Genomic DNA, 25,519 nt, shown 5'->3' on the forward strand with positions numbered 1-25,519 from the left:
CTGCCAATACAGACTGCGTACGGTCGGTGAGGAAGGAGGAGAACCACCGCATAACGGTGCCTCCCACTCCTAACTCACCGAAACGCCGCAGCATGATACCGTGGTCTACAGTATCAAAAGCCGCTGAGAGGTCCAAAAGAACAAGGACAGAGGAATAACCTCTGTCCCGGGCCCTCCAGAGATCATTAACCAACGCGACGTGACGTATCGTGACTTTTTTGCCATTGCTGGCAATGGGGTGGGCACGGTTTCGCTATGATGCATCCGGCCTGCGGGCTGGCAGTTTGACACCCATGATATAAAGTGTGTGTGTGTTACCTCCAGTTGGAACTAAAGAAGGGAGTACGAATTAGATGCCTTTGGGGAATAGATAGTAAATGGAAAGAGTATATACATATATATATATATATGGAGGTATGATGGGAGTGCTCAGCCAATAATAATTATAGAAGAAAAACAGCAACTGGTGTTGCTCCCAACATCTTCATTTCTGCGGTTGGAGGGCTGGACTGCTCAGCTGTTTGGTCTCGAGTGCTACTGGTTAATGCAAAGTAAGTACTTAGTAGGAACACATCCACTCATGTTTAGTGAATGGTTGACTGTGAAAAGCATGGTGACAATTTTTAAAGAGACCTTAGCAATACTCAGCTATGAGCATCTCTGTGAATAGGTTGGGGTAGAAACACAAGCTGAGATTGTTGTTGATGTACCATTCTGCCCATTGCTCCAGAGAAGTTCTGTCAGAGCTCCTAGATCTCATAGCAAGTCTGGTGTTGGAGTCCACCAAGCTATTAGTGCTGTGGCATTTCAAGTCTCTACATCCCAGGTGCAATATCTAGTGTATCCAGGATTTCTTATATTGGATTTACAAAAGAGGTTTGTTAAAGTTTTGAAGAACTCTATGGCAAGAAAAAAAGAGAAAAATCAACTTCCTTGACATTATTGATGAAAGATAAAGATGATTAGAAATAAAAGGAAGGAATGCAAAGTTAAAATAGACCTTGTATAGGCTTTTGTTGACATCAGGACTGAAATGATGAGGTTTTAAGGATTTGATTATAGATAAGAGATGGGTTATGGCAGGGGCGTCAAACTTGCAACATCACATGACGTGTCGCAACGCATTGCAGCTTTTTTTCCATTGCCGGCAATGGGGTGGGCGCGGTTTCACCATGACGCATCCAGCCCTTGGGCCAGCAGTATGACACCCCTGAGTTATTGGATTTTTTCTCTTTTGACATGTTTTCTTTATTATTTCTTTGCTGCACATATTTTTATTCTTTTTAATTTGTATTACTTTTTACTGTTATAATTGTAAATCTTTAATAAAATTAATATTAACAAACCAGAAGGTGATTAGTAGTATTTAGTGGAAGGGCAGGTGATATTTATCTTGAAGGGAATGGGGATATACCTGCTTTTGAGGTCATCTACTGATCCAGTCATGCTAGACAATTTTAACATGAACTCCAATACAATAACTCACAAATTAGTCAGAATAGCAGAATTGCAAGGGACATTCGAGGCCTTCTAGTCCAACCCTATGTTCAAGCAGGAGACCCTATACCATTTCAGACAAATGGCTGTCCAGTCTCTTTATAAAAAACCTCCATTGATGGAGCACCCACAACTTCTGAAGGCAAGTCGTTCCATTTAATGTTCTCACTGCTAGGAAATTTCTCCTTAGATCTATATTGCTTCTATCCTCTCCCTCCTCTCCTTTCCAACCATTCCTTCATTGTGCCTTCTGGTGCTTTGGAAAATAGGTTGACCCCCTCTGCTTTGTGGCAGCCCCTCAAATGTTGGAATACTGCCACCATGTCATCCCTAATCCTTCTTTTCACTAGACATACCCAATTCCTGAAATTATTCATGATTTAGCCTCCAGTCCCCTAATCATCTTTGTTGCTCTTCTCTGCACTCTGGAGTTTCAACTTCTTTTTTTATATTGTGGTGAACAAACTGGATGCAGTATTCCAAGTGTGGTCTTACCAAGGCCATATAAAGCATTACTAACACTTTATGTGATCTTGATTCTATCCCTGTTAATACAGCCTGGGATTGCATTGGTTTTTTGGCGACTGAGGCACACTGCTAGCTCATATTTAAGGACTCCAAGAGCCCTCTTGCACTTACTGCTATTGAGCCACGTTTCACATAATCTGTTCCTGTACATTTGGTTTTTCTTGCCTAAATGTAAACCTTACTTTTCTCACCATTGAATTTCATTTTGTTAGATAGGGCAGAATTCAAGTCTGTCGAGCTCTTTTGGATCTTGAGCCTATCTTTTGGGATGTTGGCTATTCCTGCCAGTTTGGTATCATGTGCAAATTTGATGAGTTCCCCTTCTATTCCCTTATCTAAATTGTTTATGAAGATATTGAAGACTACAGGGGCTAAGACAGAACCTTGGGGTACCCCACTGCTTCCTTGCCTCCATGTAGATGTAGTTCTAATAAGGACTACACATTGAGTGCAGTTTGTCAGTCAATTACGAATCCATCTGATGGTCCAGTATAGCTGTCCCTCTCTAGTTCCCTCCTCTACCTTTGGATGAAAAGTTGTCAGCTAGGTTGGTCAGGAACTTGTTCGATCTCCCACTTCATGCAGAGTTTTTCTACTAGTTGATGTCAAGATAGTTAAAGTACCCCCCATTACTACTGTGGTGTGCCCTACATATATTTAATTGATTAGCAATTAAATCATCTATTTCTTCTGCTTGGTGGCCTGTAGTATACACCTATGGCAATGTCATTCTTTTTTTATACATATATATTAACCCAGATGCATTCTAGGAGGCTTTCATCCTTGGTCTTATGCATTTCTGTAGAGTTGTAATGACCTCTTACATATAATACAACTCCACCTCCTCTTTTGTTTTGAAGAATTTATATCCTTCCATCAGTAATTTCAGTCATTTCATTCCACCAAGTTTCAATAATGGCAACCATATCATACTTGCCCTTGTGTATTAGTACTTCAAGTTCATCCTGTTTGTTCCCCAAACTTTAAGCGTTAGTGTATAGGCATCTCAGTCTTTTATGGCTGACCCTACATCTCCTAGTTTGTATCTGAGTTTTTCTTCCTTCCCATCCCTCTCTACCTCTTTGTTTGATTGGTTGTCTTGGGGTTTATGCTTGGGATTAGGTCCTAAAGATCCTAAAGATTGGTCATCCTACCCTCTCAATTTTAGTTTAAAGCCCTTCGGATAAGCTGAGCCAGTTGTTTTCAAATATATTCTTCCTGATTCTTGTGAGGTGCAGCCCATTCCTTGCCAGAAGCCCTTCTTGTAGGTAATGCAGACTGTGGTCTAGGATATATATAGTCAATTATATTTAAGCCTTAATATATATTTACAACATATTTCAAATCTCTGCCCTTGTTTTTCTCATCTTTCAATCATATTTAAGATCCCACAAGTACACAACAGATCAACAGGGATGACCACATAATCCTGATTTGATTAATCTTTTTTTTCTACCCCTTCTGAGACAGACTTAATTATCACAACAATCAGAAAAAAATCAATCCTAGTTAAAATCTAACAACTATAATTACACATCCTTATGGAGTTTTTCTCAAGCCCAAGCCCAAGCATTCATGAGGCAGAAGACATCCTGTTCCAGGGAACAATCGGTGGGGATGAGCTTTTTTACTGGACCATTTTGTGAAAGTTGGTTTTATTGCATTGGGAATTTGACTGCGTATTAATACTATGGTATTAATGTTGGTGTATCAGGATTGTTACAAATCATCAGAGCCTTTTAAGTAGGCAGAACACAACATGCTGCATATGCCCAAATAAGAGAACTACTTTAGCTTTAATAACTAATAACTTAAATTTATATAGCCCAAACTCCACAGTGATTCTGGCCAGTTACTGTAAGTCTGTTTGTGTAATATACCAAGAGATTGCCTGGATTCTTACAACTTGCTGAACCACAAACGATCCACTCCAATTTTAGCATAGTCCCAGGCACTTGTAAACTCAGACATTAAACCCGGAATGGCCGAAACGAGAGTGGTTGAATGCCAACTGGCCGGAGCAGAAGGCCTTTCCTTTGCGTTGATCGTAACCCTGCTTGGTTATTCAATTCTATTACTCTCCTACTCCTTTCCTAGTGGTTAAAGTCAAGCAAAAAGCAGACTTGTTTTTCCACCGCAGATATTTTTTGCAATGTCTTCCGAACCCGCTTTGGGAGCCAAGACAGATCTGAGGAAAGGCTGCGCCATGGCTGCAAAGCAAACCAGTGACTGCGTCAGCCCAAGCAATCGCCAAGATCGGAGGCGACCGGCAGCTAAGCCAGGCACCTGGCCCACCGGGGAGCAGCGCCGCGTCCCCCCACCCAGCGAACGCGCGGAAGCCGCTTCCCCGATCCGTACCCGGCCAAGACCACCTGCTGCTGTCCGTCCTTCATAGTAGAAGAGGGCGGGGAACAAAAGGCGGCGCTCAATTAGGGCTTACCGTGCTTGCCATAGTAAGTCTCCTCTTCCTGCGCCATCCCATCCGCCTTCTGGGCTTCCTTGCCCGCGTTCTCTCGTTTTCTCCCCACCCTCCTTCCCAGTCAGCTGCTGAACAACCGCCCAATGAGGCGTCTCGGATCACTTCTCCTTCGGGGGCCGAACTAGCCTAACCTGCAGAAAGTGGGGGAACAGGAGGAGGAAGCGGCGGCGGCAGTTAGCTCTGCCTTTCCAAGGGCCGGCTCGGCCAATGCTCCTTGACTGGCGCTTGCCTGCGCTCGAACAGCCGCCTACAGAAACAGCCTTAGGGTTTCATGAGAGTCCTGGTTTAGTATTCCGCGCCTGTGTTTTATCAAAGAGAGCCTTTCACGCTTGATTTTCTCAACCAAATACAACCCCAAAAATCTCGGTCACTGATAGAAAGTACCCCACTTCTCCCCACCATGGGATGTAGCTTTCAAAACAGAGCAGCAGCTGTGGTGAAGTGGACTTGGATTTCCATCTGTATTTCTGGGCTCCTACCTTCGTTGGAACTTTGTGTTTGTACAACAACCTGAGTCACAAATGCTCAGCCACATTTCAGTTTGAAATCCAATCCACCATCAACCACAAAAGTTAATTGGATGACTGAGTCTACCTCATAGGACTGTTGTGGGGGGAAATAAGCGGAAACATATTTGCTTCCCTGAGCTCCCAAATGAAACGTGCTTATGTGCAGAGTAATGAAACAAAATAATCTTATTTTGTCTTCTCTCGAGATTTGAGATAGAACTGCATTGGCAGAGAAAATATATGAGATCAATGCCTGGTAAGTTTTCATTTCCAGCATCTAACATTACTAATAAGGCTGCATTCCAGTAAGTCTCAACAAGATTTTTGTTCAGCTAAATAAACAGCATCTGATTATGATCAGAATTCTGTTTTATGATATACTATTGACATTTATAGCCTTTAATTTTTCCAAAAAAAATTAAGGTCCTATAAACAGATTCCTAGAATGTATCAATGTCTCTTTTCCATGCTTCATATAATCCCCAAATTGCAGAAGAAGTCTATATATTAAACATTATGATTTAACATGAAGCACAAAAGCAAACACTGTATCTAACCAAACCTGGTAAATCAACTTAAAGAAGGCCATGCAGCATATATAGTCCAAAATCCAGTCAGAATGCTATAAGCATAGGAATGGAATTTTACTATGTAATTTACAATCATGACCATCCATTAGAAGACAAACTCTACCACTACAGTCCCTTTGAAAATTCCAAATTTGTCCTGCTTATAATTTTCTGTTTTTAAGGATGAAAGAATATACAAAACAATCAGCTCCCTTTGACTTGATACTAGTGAGTAGGCAACATTCATTCTACATCTACAAGGATGTAGAAATAGCAGGATCTTGACTGTATAATGATGATCTTAATTTTAAGAGAAATTAAAACTTAATGAAGTCATCTTAAATATCAATCAACTCAGGGCAATAATAGGTTAGATTCCTTAGCAGCAAAAAAGGGGAAAGATCCCAACGTAGGTACCAGATATTAGAGAAATTCAGAAATTCAAGAGAAGTATGAAATATCAGATGGAATACAACTGTTGCTATTTTTTTTTAAAGGGGAGTAGAGATCTAGGTTCTAAAAGAAACCATAAAGGGTGCTAGCATTTCTTAAAAACAATGTTTGAGTTGCCTTGAAAGAGAAGTCTCAGGTAGAACATGATAGCATTTTTCAAATATGTGTGCCAATGTGTTCACAGAAAAAAGTGACAATAAAGGTTATCTTGTATCTCAGAGGAATCGCATTGAAGATGGTCAAGATGTTTCCAATCATTACAATGTACAGAACATGGAATAAAGGATTTAAATTACAGGAGAGCTAATCCTGACTGAATGTTAATAAAAATGTTCTAATAATAAAAAACAACTAGGCCCTAGAACTAACTACTCATAAACAGGGTCAGTTCAAGTAGAAGCTGCATAACCATCTGTTAGGACTGCTCTAATATGGATTCCTCAACAGAACAGAAGATTCAATAATTCTATTAAACATTTCATGGTTGAGAAAAGGAGAATAAAAACAGAAACTAGAAGATGTATTTATATGATATAGTCATTCTCATATTGTTACACTAAACATGGTTTATTTAACTCCATTTGCTGGGCTCACATAACATACTGAATCATATATGAAACAGGATCAGAGGTCACACAACATACTAGGCTAAAGTGTGGTTCATTATGATAGACAAACTCAGGGTGCTAGCATTTCTTAATTCTTAAATCCCTATAGCATTTACATAACAGAATGGTACAATCATTTTTAAAACATGACATTATAAACACCAGTGGGGAAAAAACAACGCCACAAAATGGGCCTCCAGTTTTCCCAGTTGGAAAGCTCAGCATAGTAGGGGATGGGAGTAGAATGGGACAACTTGCCACTACCAACTCGCTGTGGCCAATTTAACACAGCCATCTTGCCATAGTCATCTTGCTGCGGTCAACTCACCAGAGAACTCGCTGCAGTCAAGTCGCTGTGGGACAATTCTATGCAGGATAACTCAACGCATAAATATTTTACACCACGGTTTCTTCGACATTATTTCCATTGACAAAAATGTAGAAGAAAGAATGGCAGATAACATTATTGTGTTGAATTATCCCACATCAATTGTCCAACGGCAAGTTGTCCCACTGTGAGTTGACCACAGTGAGTTCTCCTGTGGTGAGTTGGCCATGGCAAGATGGTCATGGAGAGATGGCCACAGCAAGTTGTCCTAGACAACTAAGGCCCCATAATTTGAACATTGTCCCCACAAGTCAACTTGCCACATCTCTAAACAGAAGTTCTAAATTAGTTTACAAGGCCTTTCAAAACTCTAATATGGTTCCTGATTACTGATATCTATGGCCACAGATATAAGAAAAGGGATCTGATCAAGCTGCAACTCAGCCTTCAGCTACCCCAAACAGAAGATATTATGTTATGTAAATAAAGACCGATATGAGAATTATCCAAAAAGTTTCAGGAACACAGGGACATGTACCAACCCAGGATTCGCCAGCATTTACTTCTATGCTGATAGCTATTGCCACTCAAATAATTATTTCAGACCTTTCCTTTTTAAATATTTTTAAAACATGTATAAAAATAATATCCACAAGAGCAAAAGCCCTCAAAAAAGTTTAAAGGTTGGCCCCTCAGAGTCACCATCAGTTTCACTAAGGCTACTTAGTTTGATTTATGTGCTTAGTTTGATTATGTCATGAAAGAATCCAAACGACCACTAGATGACAATAAAAATATTTTTTTCTGTATCTCTTTGTTGCCATCTAGTAATTGTCTGAATTTTGCAACTCAGTTCTGATAACTTTAGCTTAGCTCTTTCCTGCTCTTGCAGCATTAGGTGGCTCTCCTGCCTCAGGACTGCTACTGATTCTTCTGAACCAGATGCCTGAGAGCACCTGAATACCAATGTTATTATATTGTAAAGATCTTCACCTAACTTAATTAGGCACACCAAATAAAGGTTTAAGGTCTAGAATAGGGCAGTTTTCCATCCTGATTACTTTCAACATTTATCTATCTTGAAGGAGGGGACATTTGAAAGCCTTGCACTTTCCTTTTTAGCAGGCTGGAGTACTTCCTTAAAGAACCCAAGTAAATTGAAGGATCTGTCCTTTTATCAATCAGTTTTAAGAAAGAGCAGTTGGATGTTCATCTATCATTAGGTATCCAGAGTCAGCCAAAGTCCTGGGTTTAATAAGAAATCTGCAATACTAATAGATTCATGTAATGAATATTGCTTTTTAAAATGCCACTTGTTGGATATCAATTATTCAGAATTTTTCCATTTCAATAAGGCAGCAAGTGTGCTACAATGTCTGGGAAATCCTGCACTGCATTGCAGCGGCACAATTGAGGTGCAGGTGCAAAGAAGGGAAGTCTTCCTCTTGTTATAGATCAGTGGTTCTCAACCTTCCTAATGCCGCGACCCTTTAATACAGTTCCTCATGTTGTGGTGACCCCCAACCCCCCATCCAGCTGGCCAGGGAGGGGGGGCATCAAGGCAGTTCCACCAGCTCCACCCAGCCTGGTTGGAGAAGCGCCCAGGTGGGGAAAGGGAGAGAGAGAGCGAGAGAGAGAGCCAAGAGGGCGACAGCGCCGGCAGAGCTTAGTTCAGCCTCCTCCGCAGAAAGGGCCGCGAAGCAGCGCAGACTCCCTTAGGACAGGGGTAGGCAACCCAAAACACTCAAAGAGCAACTTGGACACGTTTCCCACCGAAAACAAAACACTGAGAGCCGCAAACCCTTTTGATATCTAAAATGAAGATAACACTGCATATATCCTTTTTTACCTTTAATGTATGTATGTATGTATCTATGTTTGTGTGTGTATATATAAAATAAAGGTAAACAAGGATATATGCAGTGTTATCTTCATTTTAGATGCAAAACGGTCTCTCACTGTCTCTCTCTTTCCTCTTTCCTTTCTCTTTCCTCTCTCCCCTCCCTCTTTTCTCTCTCTCTCTTTCCTCTCCCTCTCTCTCTTTCCTCTTTTTTCTCTTTCCTCTCCCTCTTTCTCTCTTTCCCCTTTTTCTCTTTCCTCTCCCCCTTTCTCTTTCTCTTTCCTCTTTCTCTCTCCTCTCTTTCTTTCTCTTTCCTCTCTCTCTTTCTCTCTCTCTTTCTGTTTCCTCCCTCTTTCTCTTTCTCTCTCTTTCCTCTCTCTTTCTCTTTCTCTCTTTCCTCTCGCTTTTCCTCTGTTTCTCTCTCTTTCCCCTCTCTCTTTCTCTCTCTTACGGCTGCATCGTCGGGGGTCCCTGCTGCCCCCGGCCCGGCCACCACCCCTGCTGGGACTCTTGCCAGCCCGGCTGCTCCCCCCAGGCATCCCTCTTGCCCCGGCACTTGCCCGAGCCGCCTGGGGGGCACCAGGAGGAAGAAGGAGAGGAAGAGGGTGAGGAAACAGCTGCCACCACCCCAGCCAGGACTCCGCACTGCCTGGCCTCATCCTCTGTCCATCCGATGGAGCTGCAGTGGGGGCTGGTGCCGTGCAGCCCCTGCCAGCCCCTCTGCCAGCCCGGCTGCTCCCCCCAGGCACCCCTCTTGTCCCGGTGCCCGCCCGAGCCACCTGGGGGGCAGCAGGAGGAAGAAGGGGAGGAGGAAGAGGAGGGCAAGGAGATAGAGGAGCGGTGTCTCGATTCCTAAGACCATCAGAAATATGTGTTTTCCGATGGTCTTAGGCGACCCCTGTGAAAGGGTCGTTCGACCTCCAAAGGGGTCCCGACCCACAGGTTGAGAACCACAGTTATAGATCTTGTTACTTGTGAAAGTGCTGATAGGTTGCTAATCAATAGCACCCAAACGAAATACATTAGAAATTAGAATCAGTCCAAACCCTGAAACAGGAGGACATTTTCTTTAGAAAATGTCACACAATTAAACTTTTCAAAGGGAAATAACAGAAATAATTACAAAAGAAGCCCAGACTCATAAACTAGCCATCACAGATGCAGATGCACCCAGGAAGGGTGGGGAATGCCTCAAGGAAATGACCATTATTCTTTTTTAAGGGATAAGCCAAGCCAAATTTTAAAAGACCAAAGAAGAGGTTTTTTTTTTCTTCTCTCACTCTCCTTCCCCCGCACTGAGCAATTCTGGGCAGACAGCCAAGAACCAAAAGAAACACCCTGAGGGCAGGAAACTGCAAACACCCGCCTTGTATAAACAATCAAACCCATCGATCCCACCAGATAGGAATAATGTAATGCTAACAAAATTAACACAAAACACATATAGAAACCCATTTACATGAATAAAACCATCTCCTAAGGACAAGATTAACTTCTCCCGATCCAAACAAACACAAACTAAGGAAAATTAGGGAAACAAATACCTTTACAAAATCCAAATCATAATTTCAATAACTCCAGGGGTATAAAAGCTGGACCACTCACCTTGGAAAATCATTAGCTAGTCCAGAAACCACTGCTGTGTCACTACTCTGTCCGGTTTCTGCAATAAAATCTGCTTTCTGGCAGCTTGCTTCATTTAGTGTCAATTCTTCCATCTGAGCTGAAGGTCTGCTTCCCAGCTGGAAAACCGAATCAGAGAAAATTCTTCTCACAATCTGGCGACCACGAAGGGACTCCAGCCAACCCAGCCACCAGACCGGGCCCGGAGGGCTCCTACCTTGCTTGCGACAGACTCCCTTTAGTCTGTAGGTAAGCCCATGGACCCTGCCCAGGAAGCAAAGGGTAGTAAAGGGAGTCCTTGAGTCTTGCACTCAACAGCTGCCCGAAAGTAGGTAAGTACCACTAAAATTGTAGCTTGGGGACAAGAGTGTATGTGTGAGTGTGTGGGCTTCCTCCTCTGATCACAACTAGGATATTACCTCCTCCATGTTTTTTCCTAGCTGCCCCCAGGTCTGCTGCTATCTTCACCAAGCCGTGACCGGCAGAAATCTGGAACGCAAGGGGGTTAAAACCGGAGCGTGGAACCTTGCTTGGTAGAAAAGAGTGGGGGAGCCGAGTGTGCTTTGAAGGTCCCAGTAGAAGTCCATAGGCAGAGACAATCTGCACAAAGCAGAGGTCCTCCCAGACTTCTTCTGAGTCTGAAAACTGATGGCGGTGAGGTAGAAGGAGGCGCCCATACCTGTCTGAGTTGAGGGCAGCAGGTCCTCCACAGACCCCTTTTTGGTCTGCAAAGTGACTGCGGGGAGTTCCCTAGGTAGGAGGGTCCTGTACTCTGTGAGGGAACCGGAGTCCTCTGGGCATTTTTTTGTGGGCAGCAGGGACAGTGTCACTAAGAGTGGCTGGGCAGTGCTGCTAGGACCCGATTAAGCCGATTGAACCCCACATAATAAGGGGAACATGGGTAGCTGTAGTTTGAGGGTCAGAATTAGGTCACCTATTGGAGATTTGCTCGAGGCGTGGGACGAGAGGTGAGTGCCCGTCCTGGATGGCATGAAAAAGAAATGAGCACAGAAAATTTGTAAAGAATGGGCTTTGCTGAAGGATGGAACCAGGAGACCAATTTGGCCAAGGGATAGTACTTTTGATTTTGCAACTTTAAAAGCACTTAGACCCCTAATAAGACCCAGCCAGATACCCTATTGGTATTGCTGGGTGGAATTTTCCAGGATTAAAAATCCTGCCCCAAAAAGGGAGGAAGAAAAAGGAGCCTCCCTTTCCACTGCAGATAGGTTAGAGCCAAAGATGATGGCCCCCCTCTTGAGTAAACCAGTCCCAGGAAGGATGAGAGGGCAATTGGAATATGTGCTGACACATACACCATTTTCCACATCTGACATGGCCATCTGGAAAAGGGACACTCCCTCCTTTAGGTCAAACCCCCAAGCTGTGATTCAGATGTTAAAATCTATAATAGACAGCCATAATCCTTTGTGGGGTGACATGACTCAGCTGCTGCATGTCTTCTTAACGAAAGGCAAACTACTGAAGGTGTTCGAGAAGATCGCAGAAATAGCCAGGCGGTCGATAATAATTGTGCCAGGGCAGCTAGTCACTTGGCCCACCAGTCGTCCTGATTGGGACTATAATGATGACAAATAATGGGATGGATATAATCGGGCTAAAGATAACCTGATGGAAGCCCTTCAAGAAATAGGCAAAAAGCCTCTAAATTGGCAAGAATTTCAAAGAACGATCCAGAGAGAAACAGAAAACCCAGATGCCTTTTGGGTCCAACTCTCAGAGGCAGCCATAGCACACGCTCACCTAGACCTAAATTCACTGAAAGATCAGAGAATTCTCACCTTCGCATTTGTGGACCAGTCTACCAGCGACATTAAAACACATTTCCATCAAGTTGTGTCAAACTGGTCCAGCTTGAAGCTTTTGAAGTTGCGAAGAATCGCAAACTTCATCTATGACCAAAGGGAGAGGCTGAGAGAGGAAGAAAAAGAAATAGAAAGAAATAGAAAGAGAGAGGGAAAGGGAAAGGGACAGGAAAAGGAGAATGGAAAGGAAGGAAGATCTGCAAGTCTTTGCAGCCATACGTAACAAAGCCAGACAAACAACCGGTCCTTTGATAGGCGACATCAGTGCCCGCAGTGCGAGGAGGAGGGAGTGCCTGGACATAAGTGTCAGCACTGCTATAAGTGCGGTGAAACGGGCCATTTTAAATACAACTGCAGGAAAAACCCCGAATGACGCCACCACCTGCCACCCAGAGCTTCTTTTCCTAGGGAGAGATCCTTTCAAAATAGGGAAAGGAGATATCAGGAAGAGCCCCCTTGGGAACAAAATGGGGGAAATGAACTCCGATGTCAATGACTAAAATCAGGAAAAGAGGAGTTTCAAGCCACTTTTGCCGGGCTGGCCATTCCCCTAAGGAGCGATCAGGATGGGGAATCCCTTATTACAATCACAATAGAGGGAAAGGAGTATGAGTGTTTGGTAGATACCGGAGCCACCTCGTCTCTCATCACGACCCCTCTTTTTAAGGGCTCCGTAACACCAGGAGCCCAGGATAATATAGTTGGAGTGGGGGGGGATTATCCCAGTAAAATTCACCCAAGAATTGAAGGTAGAGATCGGCCTCTTTTCCTTGAATCACGCCTTCACTATTTGACAGCAGTCTCCTTTGTCCCTTATGGGCTGAGATTTGCTGTGCAAAATGGGGCCACAATAAAGTGCAACAAAACTGGAGTAATATTAGACATCCCTGCAAAGCGCAAGCAATTTTTAGTCTTAAACAAGGAACAGCTGCACAAAGATCTTAGAGACCTCCCCACCTGCCTGTGGGGCTCGGATTCTACTGAGATAGGATTATTGAAAGGAGCCACCCCAGTCAGGATTCAGGTGAAAAAGGGACCACCCCCGTGTGTTCCCCAATACTGGATCCAAATTGAAGCCATAGAGCCCATTAGGAAACTAATTGAGGCGTACCTAAAACAGGGGGTTCTTCGTAAATGCACCTCTCTCTGTAACAAGCCTATTTTTCCAGTCCGCAAGCCAAAATTAGACCAGGACAGGAACCCAGTCTTCAGATTTGTTTCATGATCTAAGACTGGTAAACAGTCATGTGATACCCGATAGTCCTCAACCCAGCTACCATCATCACTGAAGTTTCGCATCGGCTACATATTTTATAGTCATAGATCTCTGTTCCGCTTTTTTTAGTATCCAGGTAGACCGGGGCTCCCAGTACCTTTTTGTTTTTACCTGGGAGGATCAACAGTACACATGGACGTGCCTACTCCAAGGATATACAGAGTCTCCCCCCCTTTTTTTTGCAAATCCTTAAAACAGACCTATCCTCCATTGCCCTGCCAAGGGGATCAACACTGATTCAATATGTGGATGATCTCCTGCTAGCCTCAGACTCTAAACAGATCTGTAGGGCTGACACACATCACCTGCTTTTATCATTAGCACCGAGGGGGCATAAGGCATCACCTTCCAAACTGCAATACCTACAGCAGGAGGTCACCTACCTGGGCTATATTATTGCCCCTGGAATCCGAAAACTAGCTCCAGGGAGGGTTGAAACCATCCTTAAGATGGTGCGAGCCCTATTGGGCATCCTAGGGTTCTGCCGCCCATGGACTCCACCATTTGGGGAATTAGCCAAACCTCTCATTCAACTAATTATTAAGGAAATGCCAGACCAAATTGCCTGGACCAAACTACTAGACCTTACTTTCTCAAAGATAAAACAGACGCTAGCGTCGGCACGAGCACTGGGTCTCCCTAATTACAAAAAACCTTTCCTGCTATTTATCCATGAAAACCAGGGAGTGGGATCAGGTGTCTTAGCTCAGCAATTCAGTTCCTCACTACGACCAGTAGCATACTATTCAGTGCAGCTCAATCCTGTGGCAAAGGGAATGGTCCCATATCTGAGACTGGAGGCAGCCACCATAGAAATTGTAAAAAGATTAAAAGATCTAGTTCTGGGCCACCCCCTTGTTTTAAAAGTGCCCGATGATGTGTTTGCTATCCTTCTAAAATCGCAAACATAAACCTTCATCCAGCAATGTCTAGCTCAAAATGAAGCCGAGCTCTTCACCTCCGATCACATTTCATTTGAGAGGTATATGACTTTTGATATGCAAGTTCTGAGGTTTTGCTGGTTAAAGAAATACAGGAAACTAGAAGTTGCCTTCAAGTTTACGTGTTTATTCAGCTGAATAGAGATGGACCCTTCTAAATGAGAAGAGCAACAAATGACAAGAAATCCTTGTATTTATTCTGTATAATTACATAAGCAACCCATCCAGCAAAGCTGACACACATAAGATAAAGATTGCACCCAGTAAGTCTGGCACACTGTAGATAAGAAGGGAGAAAGCAGAAGTAGCTAAACATGTTCCCATTCGGGTGTTTCCCTAAAGATATCGTATGTTCTTGGGTGGGTTAGGACTAGGCTTTTCAACCAGTGGTATGGGTACCACCTGTGGTACATTGGCACCTGGCAGGTGGTACGTGACCATCCTAGAAAAGTGGTAGTGGGGGAGGGAAATGAGCTGAACCGGTGGCAGCACCGCACAAGCCTGAGCGAGAGACGGCTGGAGCTGCAGGGCTGTCAGGGCTCAGCGGAAGCGCCAGGATCAGTGCCACTTTCCAGCTGATTGGCGCTTCTTCGGGGCTGTCAGGGTTCAGTGGAAGCACCAGGATCAATGCCAGGCTCCAGCTGGAGCACGCCGCTGATCCTGGCGCTTCTGCTGAGCCCAGAAGAAGCGCCGATCAGATGGAATGTTGCAGCATCTCCAGGGTCTTGTGATTTACATTCAGATGCTTGGCAACTGATTCATATTTATGACAGTCACTGTGTCCCAGGGTCATGTGAAGTAACCAAAACCTGCTGCAGCCACCCAGCAGATGGGGGAAATAAAAACCAAACACCCCCCCCCATGCTCACAACAATGAAAACCTCGGACAGGAGGAAGAGTGCCGCTGGGTGGGCAGGCAGGTGTCTTGCTCGGCTGTGGCTTGGGGGGCACTTTTTTCAGTGCCATTGTAACTTCGAACAATCACTAAGCCAGTGGTTCTCAACCTTCCTAATGCCGCGACCCCACGCACCGTGACCACATGTGACCACACGCACGACCACACGTGACCCACACGTGACCCACACGCATGACCACATGTGACCCACACATGACCACACGACCACACGTGACCCACACGCACGACCACACGTGACCCACACGTGACCCACACGCACGCGGAAAAGGAAATAACTCCAACCAAGGAAATGGGCAGAAAGTCCTGGCGTTTCTACAAAGCAGCAGCAGCAGCAGCAGCAGCAAATCAGGGTTTCCCAGTTCCTGGCTCCGAGCAGCCCGGCGCAAAGTGGCCTTTCCTCTTAGGCAGCCCTTGGAAAAATGCACTTTTTTCTGTCTTCCCCCTCCCTCCTTTCGTGGCCCCAGCAGGAAGAGGGGAGGGGAGAGCCACTTCTTCCACCCTCTTCCCTCCCCTCACAAGAGCCCGGTTCGCCAGCGATCAGAACCTGAGAGGGAACCCGTGACAAGCGCTCCCGCAGCAGCCAAACCCTTTCGCCCTCATGCACACTCACACACTCACTCGCGACCCTGCCCTGTTTCCTCCACCCCACTGGGGAGTTCAGATGCCCGTCTGTCCGACTCTTCCTCCGCCCTCCGGGTGAAGGGAGCCTGCCCGCGAAGGCTTCGTGCAGGGGGATTCTCACATCGCATCGCCTCCCCGCCTCCGGCAGCTGGGCTTGGCTGGCTGGCAGCGGCTCCCCTTTTCTCAGTCCAGACACAAAGGGGAGTTGCTGCTAAACTGCCAGTCTCAGCACTTGGCCCGTGGGCACCGCGAAGCCCCGCCCCGCCCTATCCTGCTGCTGCTGCTCCGCTCCACCTGCCGTCTGCTGAGCTCGAGATCGCCCTCCTTCCTTCCTTCCTTCCTTTCCTCCCTCCTTCCTTATTTCCTCCCTTCTCGAGAGCGCTCCGACCCTCGCGCGCCGGTCCGACACAGCCTTTGGATGCCTGGAACATAGAGATGGCTCTCCTGCTCAAGCTAGAGCGGCCCCCTCAGCCGGCCGAATCTCGCCGCCGTCGGTCGAGATCTTTTCGGTTATGTTGCGGGGGAGCTGAAGAAGAGGGGCCTGGCAGAAGATTCTCTGCACCCCTCCTGTACCGCCATGTTGCCAGGGAAGGAGAGGAGAGAAAAGAATGGGAGAGGGGACAGGAGAGGGGGAGAAAGGGGGGTAGAAGAAAGAAAAGAAGAGGAAAGAAAAAGAAACTCTGCTTCTTGTGCGGTGCAGCGGCAGGCAAGCCCAGGCGCTCCTGGGCGGCCATGGGAAGCAGCAGCGACAGCGCAGGGCGACCACCGGCTGGGCCACCAGCTGGCACAGCCCAAGGGAGGTAAGGCACCCGCTGGGCCCCACACACGCCAGCAACCCTCCCTGTGCCTACCGCTGCTCCGCTAGCCTTACCTTGGCCACCGCACGTTCGGTGCAGTGGCAGGCAGACCCAGGCACTCCTGGGCGGCCATGGCACACGGCAGCGAGGGCGCAGGGCGACCACCAGCTGGGCCACCAGCTGGCCCAGCCCAAGGGAGGTAGGGCACCTGCTGGGCCCCACGCACGCCAGCAACCATCCCTGCGCCCGCCGGCCTCCCACCTCCCACCCCTGGCCCTCTTTTACTTACATTTAGGAGTTGCTCAGCAGGGAGGGGTGGAAACATCCAGAAAGCTCGCCTTAGCTGCAGACAACTTGCAGCACCATTTGGACTTTTGCCGGGCTCAGCAGGGCAGAGACAGACTGGACAATTCCTATTGGCTTTCAAAAGCCAATAGAATAGAGTCTCTTGAATTGAGTCTAGAATAAGAGGGAGTAGCACAGCTAAGGAAAAGGGGGGGGAAATGGCGGACTGCGTTGAAAAGGGGAAAAAATGGCAGACTGCATTGTTTGGCGACCCCCGTGAAATGGTCGTTTGACCCCAAATGGGGTCGCGACCCACAGGTTGAGAACCGCTGCACTAAGCGAACTGTTGTAAGTCGAGGACTACTTGTACTTCATCAGTTTTTTTTTTGTTTTTTTGGGGGGGGGGTCATCAAGTTTTTGACACCTTGCTAGTTGACGTGGTACTCGGATGTTGCCATATCCTAAAAGTGGTACAATGGGTGAAAAGGTTGAAAAGCCCTGGATTAGGACATTGGGTATTGTCCTTGCTGTCCTTTCATGACCCTGCATCCAGGACTACAAGTGACCAGAGACAGAGGGGCCATCTGTATATTGATACTGTCCCCTAAGTCCTGGTTAGCAATCCCCCCCCCTTTCATGCTTCGAGCAATGTGCAGGAGCATGACAGCCCAACTGAAGAGCCAGAGGATAAGCTTCTGTAACACGTTGCCCACATCATTTAGAACAAGCAGAGGTGATTAGGGGCAAGCAGTGAAGGACATAGCAGGAAACAAGAACAAGGAATACTACAAACAGAAGACCAAGGAATAATTCCCTAAACCATCCCCATCCTGGGAGCCAACTGGTAAGAAAGAGAATATACCATTGAAGGCCTCCCATACAGTATCAATAGAAACCTTCAGATCTTTAGGGTAATTCCTAATTCCCAGGGTACATGTACCAGACCAATAAGCTGGCAAAGACTCATAGGCAAATCGACCACAAAGGAACCATCAGTCCAGGTGGACAGCACGATAAATGCTTGGTTTGCCTTCCAACCCCTCAGGCATACAAGCCTTAACACCAGACATATAGGCCATGAGCCCCACCACTGCAAACAAACTACAGAGAGCAGAGGGGTCCTTCTTGTAGACAAGGCCAAAGAACTGATGACATTTATGCCAATCGTCCCACATGCTAGTACCTTCCATCTGCGCAAGGTGCATAGATCCTAACTTATATCTGGAAGAAGAATTAAAATGACTAAGGCAAGCTGCTATAGGGTGCTGTAGTGCCCCTAGTTTAGCAATCCACAGCTTTCCTGCCCCAAACACAGGAAGTGTCCAGCCCCTTGTTGCATTGTTCATGCTGAACATAAAGGCTCCTAAGGGTGTAGCTTCCATGACCAACCCATGTGTACCAGTGGGAGTATATGTGTGGAGATCCAGCAATTTGTTACATTCAAAAGCTTAACCCATGCTTGCATATTCTATATATGGGTGTTGGAGCCCCAAATTCCTAAAGAGGAACTGGGAAATTGGGGCCCACCTCGGCCTTCTATGATGTCTGTAATTCCCCAGACAATTTAGGTACAGAATCAGAAGAAGGTGACTGTTGTGCCAAGATATGATCAACTGAAAATGGCAGGATCCCTTCCCGATATCTGGTCTCCTAGAGGCAGCATATCAGATGTCTTACTTCGGGCTTTATTGTGCAAAGTACCCCGTTTAGGTCCAACCTCAGCATTATGGGAAGCATCTGGCTGAGATCCTGGTACTAACTTCCCAGGGTGAGATACACGTGATGGGGTCTTTGGGTTTTCCTGGCCAGCATCTGGACTCACCCAACCATGTGTAAGAAGAAACTGTCCTTGCCGAGATATGTGGGGGGCAAAGCAACAAGAGAGTTCATGCTTGGAGGGTGTGTTAGATTGTACATCCCAGTCCACAGCAACTGTCCCCATAGTCATGTCACATACCTTGACCATGACCAGAACCTGACCTCATTCTATCCAGAGAAAGCACCCACAAAAACATGCAAGTACCTAAACCCCCGCACCCATGGCAATTCAGTAAAATCAACCTCCCAAAAACTAGCAGGATCCTGGCCAGCCCCAAGCCTCCCCAAGGGGAACTTAATAATTTCCACAGGTCATGACATAAACAAATCACACATTGCCTGATCATTGTGAGGGTCTTGTTATAGATCCCAGGACAAATATAGCCCTCCATAAGAAACTCAGCCATGGCGTCATAACCCCAATGAGTGCTAGCATGCAAGTTTTGTAATCCACGCCCTGGGAGAAGGCATTTCCTGTCCTTCTCCAGCCTATGTCCACGATAAATAGCACCCAATCTATAAGCTCTGTGCCCATCCTGTGAAATATATGATGGAGCCAGCACAGGCAAATGTGAGGGTACAAGCGCACCCATATACCAAGGAGACAGGGGACCTGATGCAGCAGACTTTTGCAGTGCAGTCGGCCAAGGCATTTCCCCTTTTATGTTCAGTATGAACCCTAACATAGCCCCTCATATGCATGACAGCTACCTTATGCGGGAGCAAAACAGCATCCAATAGCCTTAAAATGTCCCACCCATATTTAATAGGAGCAGTGAGTGAACCACACTCCGTCTATAATGCCCCACGTGCATGTATAACACAAACCTCCCCAAATATGTACTGTCTATAAATATAGCAACCGCACCGTCTGATTTCTCCAAGGCCCTCGTCAAGGCAATGAGTTCAGCTTCCTGAGCTGAGGTATCTGCAGGGAAAGCAGCTGCTTCCACTACCTGGTCCAATGTGACCATGGCATAGCCAGCTAGCCTGTCTTCCTGACCCATAAATGCTGCCGTTTGTATACAGGTCCCTGTCCACCTCCTCCAATGGCTGGTCAATTAGATCCAGCCAGCCAGAAAATATTTCAGCAATAGTCTATACACAATCATGATCACCATCCTATTCCCGTTGGGGAAGAAAGATTGCTGGATTGAACCTGCTACTGCGCTTAATATGAACTTGTGGGTTGTCAAGGAGTGCAATCTGATACTGTCCTAGTCAGGAGGCTGTAAGCCAATGGCCCCCCTTAGATGCTAACAAATCCTGGATTTAATGGGGTGATTCCACTGTGATAGAGGCCCCAAAGGTTAATTGTTCAGCAGCTTCCAAAAGAAGAACAGCAGCTGCAGCAGCCCAAAGGCATGCTGGCCATCCTTGAGCAACAGGATCCAGTTGTTTGGAAAAATAAGCTACAGGACGAGACCAAGTACCAAGGGTTTGAGTAAGGACCCCAGCAGCCACCCCGTTACTTTCAGCCACATACAAGGTGAATGGTTTAGTGACATCAGGAATGGCAAGGGCTGGAGCATTGACTAAAGCAGTTCAAATGTTATCAAATGCCACCTGACAATCCCTGGTCCATGCAAAGGGTTCTTTATCTGTGCCTGTAGTGGCCAGATACAAGGGCGTAGCCATGAGAGCAAAGATGGTGGCTTGTAACTTTAGCAAGCAAATACATCCTAAAAAGGCATAGGGCAGTCTGGAAGGTAAAGAAATGAATGACTGAGGCGAATACCACCCATAAAGCATTCCAAAGGGTTGAGTATTGCAGCTGACACAGAATGGCCATTGACCCCAAAGACCTGGAACGGTTGTGAGGAAGGGTTTCCAAGGGGCTTATTTAATAATGAATGTGATGCTCTGTACCAATCAAAAAAGGGTATTGTTTTCCTCTGACTTTGAACTGTATCGGGGTGAAGAGGAAGAATCGTCCATAAGCGCAAGGAAATAAAGGCCCCAGCCCTCATATATCTGGAGCACGGTTGTGGAACAGCACCCTATAGGATAGTTAGGAAGGGAACATAAAAGACATTCCCAGCTCCAGTGGCCAAACGGAATGCAGATACAACACTGGTCCTGTCCAAGGACAAAAGACTGCAATGGGTGGTCTGGGGGGGGGGTGCCTGGAATTTGGGTGACATTGTCCCATTTCTCTTTTGGTGATAGGGGGCCCTACCACTTCTCGCCATCCTCTTCTGCAAGTCCCACTTCTTCCCCCTCCTACTAGGGCAGGGCTTTGTGGACGGGGAACCCTGGCTCTGTAGTGACATATGAACTGAGCCAGCATGGAGGAAAACGTAGAAAACCTAGCCCCAGAAACCAACTATGACAAATACAAAAGGCTGCTCCATCTCCCTTCTCTCAGAAAAGTCAAGCTGAAAAATAAAAGTACCAGAGAAGAGGTTTTTTTCTCCCTCCTCTCTCTTCCTCCCCCACCCGGCTCAGTCAATAGCCTCTGGCAGACGGCCAAGAAACACACGAAGGAAAAAGATAAGCACTAACTGTGAACATACCAAAAGAAAGCTGACAGGTTTGCCCTACACTCACATAAAAAAACAACAATGCCAGTATTAACCCAAAACATACCAGCACCTATGACAAGACAAAAACTTCATCAACAAGTCATTTCCTCCCCTGGGTGATAGGATTAATCAATCCTGCTGAAAGGAAAAAAACCAAGCTAGGAAAGTAAGAACAAGCTTCTTACAAATGTCATCAAAACTTAAAATAGGAAAGAGTACTAATTGTACCGTGCATTCAGGTGATTTTTACTAGCCAGTCCAGAAGTCATTGCTGAATCAGTTCTCTGTCTGGCTTTTGTAATAAAATCTACTTTCTGGCAGCTTGCTATGTTCAGTGTCAACCTTTTTTATTCATTTTTAGCCTACTTTTTCTCCCAAGTCTAAGTTACTCACCGTTTCTTTGTTCTATATTAAAGAAATGCACATTCTCTTTTTGCCATATTTGCTGCTGTTTCTGCAGCTGCAGGAATTGTATACAGAGAGGAAATAAAATGCCTGCTCATGTTATTTGTCCCACAACTGACATAATGTATTGTCTTTGCATAAGACAGCGGTTCTCAACCTGTGGGTCGCGACCCCTTTGGGGGTCGAATGACCCTTTCACAGGGGTCACCTAAGACCATCAGGAAACACATATTTCTGATGGTCTTAGGCAGGGCTTTTCAACCGGTGGTACACGCCCTCCGCACGGTGGGAAACCGATCCGGGCACCACAGCATAAGCCACAAGCTGTGGGGGATCCCTGTTGCTGCTGCCGCCGGCAGAGCTGGCTACAATGGAGCGCCAGCCAGCTGCTTCAACCAGGCGCCGGCAGCTTCCTTGGGGCCCCACTGCGAACACGGAGCGCCGTGCCTCGGGGCGAATAGAGGGGGTGCTTCCCGTTTCAGACAACCCGGGGCTCCTGCACGGAATCCAACTACCCAGATCCTCGTGCGGGCTCCGTCTCGCTCAAAGAGGCCCCTTAAGCCCACAGCGACAAACGAACAAAGCTACCATGCCTCGGCCGATGACAAACCACAGGAGCCGCAGCGCCAGAACAGCCTCGGAATTTGTTTCGCTAGTTTTGAGGCACCACCGCCTGGACACGATTAGCACCTTGCATGTAAACTGGGGAGTTGTTGGGTGCGGCTGGCTTGGGAAAACTTCGTGGCGTCCCCCACTCCTCCTTCCCCCCAAAGACAGATTTGCCTTGTATTGCCCTCCGGGGGCGCGGAGGAGAAACGGGAAGCGAAAGACTTCGGGGTGCCGTGTCTCGCTTTCCTCAGAAAACCGCATCGCGGCCAACCACGTTTTGACCCACCACTTTTACTCCTAGCCCAGGACACGACGCGTGCACCCACGTGCAAATAAATGTGCTCCAGCCCAGCAAAGAGCAGAACTCGCGAAAGGCGATTTCCTCCACTCCTCGCCAAGGGAGAATGGGAGCTCCTGTAAATGTAGTCCAGAGCCAGAAGCAGCCTGGCTTCAAAACAGATGGAAGCTACGACCCTCTTTTACCCGGACCCTGATTTGTCGCCCGGACTCCGCTGGAGATTTGCTCAGCAGCACTTTTCATGGCTAAGCAAACAAAAGCCCACTCCCCCCCCAGAGAGAGAGAGAGAGAGAGAGAGAGAGAGAGAGAGAGAGAGAGAGAGAGAGGTCAAGGACTGGGGAGAAGAACACTCTCTACAGGCCGGGAAGGTAGAAAAGTAAGACGGGGTTTGAAACACATAAAGTAGAGCCGAGTCTTTGCGAGCCTCTCCCTGCAGGCCTCAGTTTTGCCTCACGCTCCCCCTCCCCCGCTCCAGTAAGGCCCACAGCTGAAAGGGAGTTCCTGGACCCTGTTCTCCCCCTCCCCCCCTCAGAAAGAGCAGAGGCCAAATCTGCCACCAGCTCTGCCCCGCCTCAACCTGCCCCGCTGGCCGCATCCCCAAGCCTCCTCTCCCTGTTGTCCAGACTACACTGGGGCGGGAGCTTCTAGCTGACTGCTGGAGGGCAGGTGGGGCGACTCTGCCCCAAAACGCTCCCAGTCGTGCCAATCCAAAGGCGGGAAATTGGGGAGGCTCCCGTCCCATTGCAGCCCTCGAGTCTCTCTGCCTGAGCGGCTCTCGGTAGCTCACTGCTCCCGCAGGCTTCCAGGGGTGACCACAACGCTCTCCAGCCAATCCGGGGCCCCATCGACGCTTGCCTCCTTTGGCTCCTTCCCCTGCGGCAGCGACACTCGCTACTTTGCCTCGCCGCTTCCCCTCACGCTGGGCTGAGAGGGTGGCGGGGTTGTGCGCAGCAAGCGAGGGAGCCTCCTTCCCTCCGAGCTTGGCGAGCCAGACTTGCCCTTTTTGCTCCCCCGGCGACGATTCTGCCTTTTAATGCCACTCGGGGAGAGGGACCAACCCCCGTCCCCACCTTTATTGCTGCCGACTGAAGAAAGTGGCAGGTGAGAGCCGCCGCTCGTCCGGGGAAGCCAGCATGCTTAAGAGACAGGTTGGCCGCCCTTTTGTTCACTCACACCAGCCAGTCGCCCTTGCTTTACTTGGCAGCTAGAGAGGCTCGGGGCTTTCGTGAACATCCGTCCCAGGTTCTCCTCCAACCTTTGTAGACTGGCTGGGCCGCCCAAGCCTCCCAGACTGCTTGTACCCAGTCAATAACCTCCACAACAGAGGGTCGGAACTGATCAAAAGTTCCGCACCTCCAAATCGATCCCCGATCGGACAGAGAGGGAGGGAGGGAGGAAAAGAGGGAGAAAGAGAGAGAGAGGGAGAGAAAGAGAGGAGAGAGAAATAGAGGGAGAGAGAGAAAGAGGGAGAGAGAGGGAGAAAGGGAGAAAGAGAGGGAGAGAGAAAGAAAGAGGGAGAGAGAAATTAAATTAGTAACATGGTTCTTAAGTGAATCTGGTTTCCCCACTAACTTTGCTAGTCAGAAAGTTGCAAAAGGCGATCACATGACCCTGGAAAATGTGTTTGTGTATGTGTGTGTGTTGTAGGGCAAGGGGAGAAAAGAAAAGGTCAGGTCTCCCTTCAGAGCCATAGGTGGAGCAGCTGAAGGTGTGATTTGGCACCCATGCTTCAAGACAAAATTTCATTTATTTGTAATTAGAAATAAATATTTCACAATATATAATTATATACTGTTTTTGTGATTAATCACTATACTTTAATTATGTTCAATTTGTAACAATGAAAATACATCCTGCATATCAGATATTTACATTACGATTCATAACAGTAGCAAAATTACAGTTATGAAGTAGCAATGAAAATAATTTTATGGTTAGGGGTCACCACAACATGAGGAACTGTATTAAAGGATCATGGCATTAGGAAGGTTGAGAACCACTGGCATAAGAGGTTTGGGGCTGTATTCTCAAATATTGTAACTTTTTTTTCTAGCAGCATTTCCTACCAGACGCCTTTCCTCTGTTGTTAGAAAGACATCCAGCATGGCTTGGAGGTCTGCCCAGTTAGTGGCATAAGTTTGAAAAAGGAACAGAACCAATTCAAAATATTTGCATGGGGTTTCAGTGTAAGAACCCAATTGGTCCTCCCATGCATAAAGATCAGATGTAGAGAAGGGGGTATGAACCAGGACCTTATTAGTGTCCCCCTTTCTAATAGCTACCTGCTCTGTGAGGGGATAAATCCCCTTATAAGGTGGCAGAGCAGAAGATAAAGCAAGAAGAGGTGGTGCTGTGGGACGTTGCCACAACCCACAGTATTTAAGCATCTGCTTATCTCTTTGTAAAGTCCAAAAAAGTGCACAATAAGCTTGTTGATCATGATCCATGCCTCTTTGAGCATAATCTCCCATAGCTTCAAAAAATCCCAAATCTATGGACCCCCCTTTGGGCCAAACAGTAGGTATATCCTGATGCCAGAGGGTATTATACATGATCAGAGTTTCAATTTTCATAGCCTGACTGTTTTGAGCTTATCAAAGTTCCTGATAACACTCTCAAGGGGGCTGAGGGCAAATGCTTGGATTTTATTCATGTTAACAGGTTTACCCTGGGCTGAACCCATGTGTCTAAATCTTTCACACCACTTGCACAGCCTGTTGGGCCACAAGAGATCCACTGACCTTCGGCTAAGTTCAGTATCACGCCTA

The 25,519-nt window shown here is 46.7% G+C and overlaps 1 protein-coding gene across 1 annotated transcript in view; it reads right to left on the minus strand.

Annotated features, from left to right (window-relative positions):
* Nucleotides 1-4,543, minus strand: part of SLC44A2 (solute carrier family 44 member 2) — a 176,735-nt gene extending 172,192 nt beyond the window's left edge. The window contains exon 1 of the mRNA XM_015813952.1: nucleotides 4,466-4,543. Coding sequence (XP_015669438.1) covers nucleotides 4,466-4,502 — 37 coding nt within the window. The 5' untranslated portion in view covers nucleotides 4,503-4,543. The remainder of the gene's footprint in view (nucleotides 1-4,465) is intronic.
* Nucleotides 4,544-25,519: the final 20,976 nt, after the last annotated feature.

Source organism: Protobothrops mucrosquamatus, unplaced genomic scaffold (assembly GCF_001527695.2).
Source record: "Protobothrops mucrosquamatus isolate PMUCROS unplaced genomic scaffold, P.Mucros_1.0 scaffold205, whole genome shotgun sequence".
Classification (NCBI taxonomy): Eukaryota; Metazoa; Chordata; class Lepidosauria; order Squamata; family Viperidae; genus Protobothrops; species Protobothrops mucrosquamatus.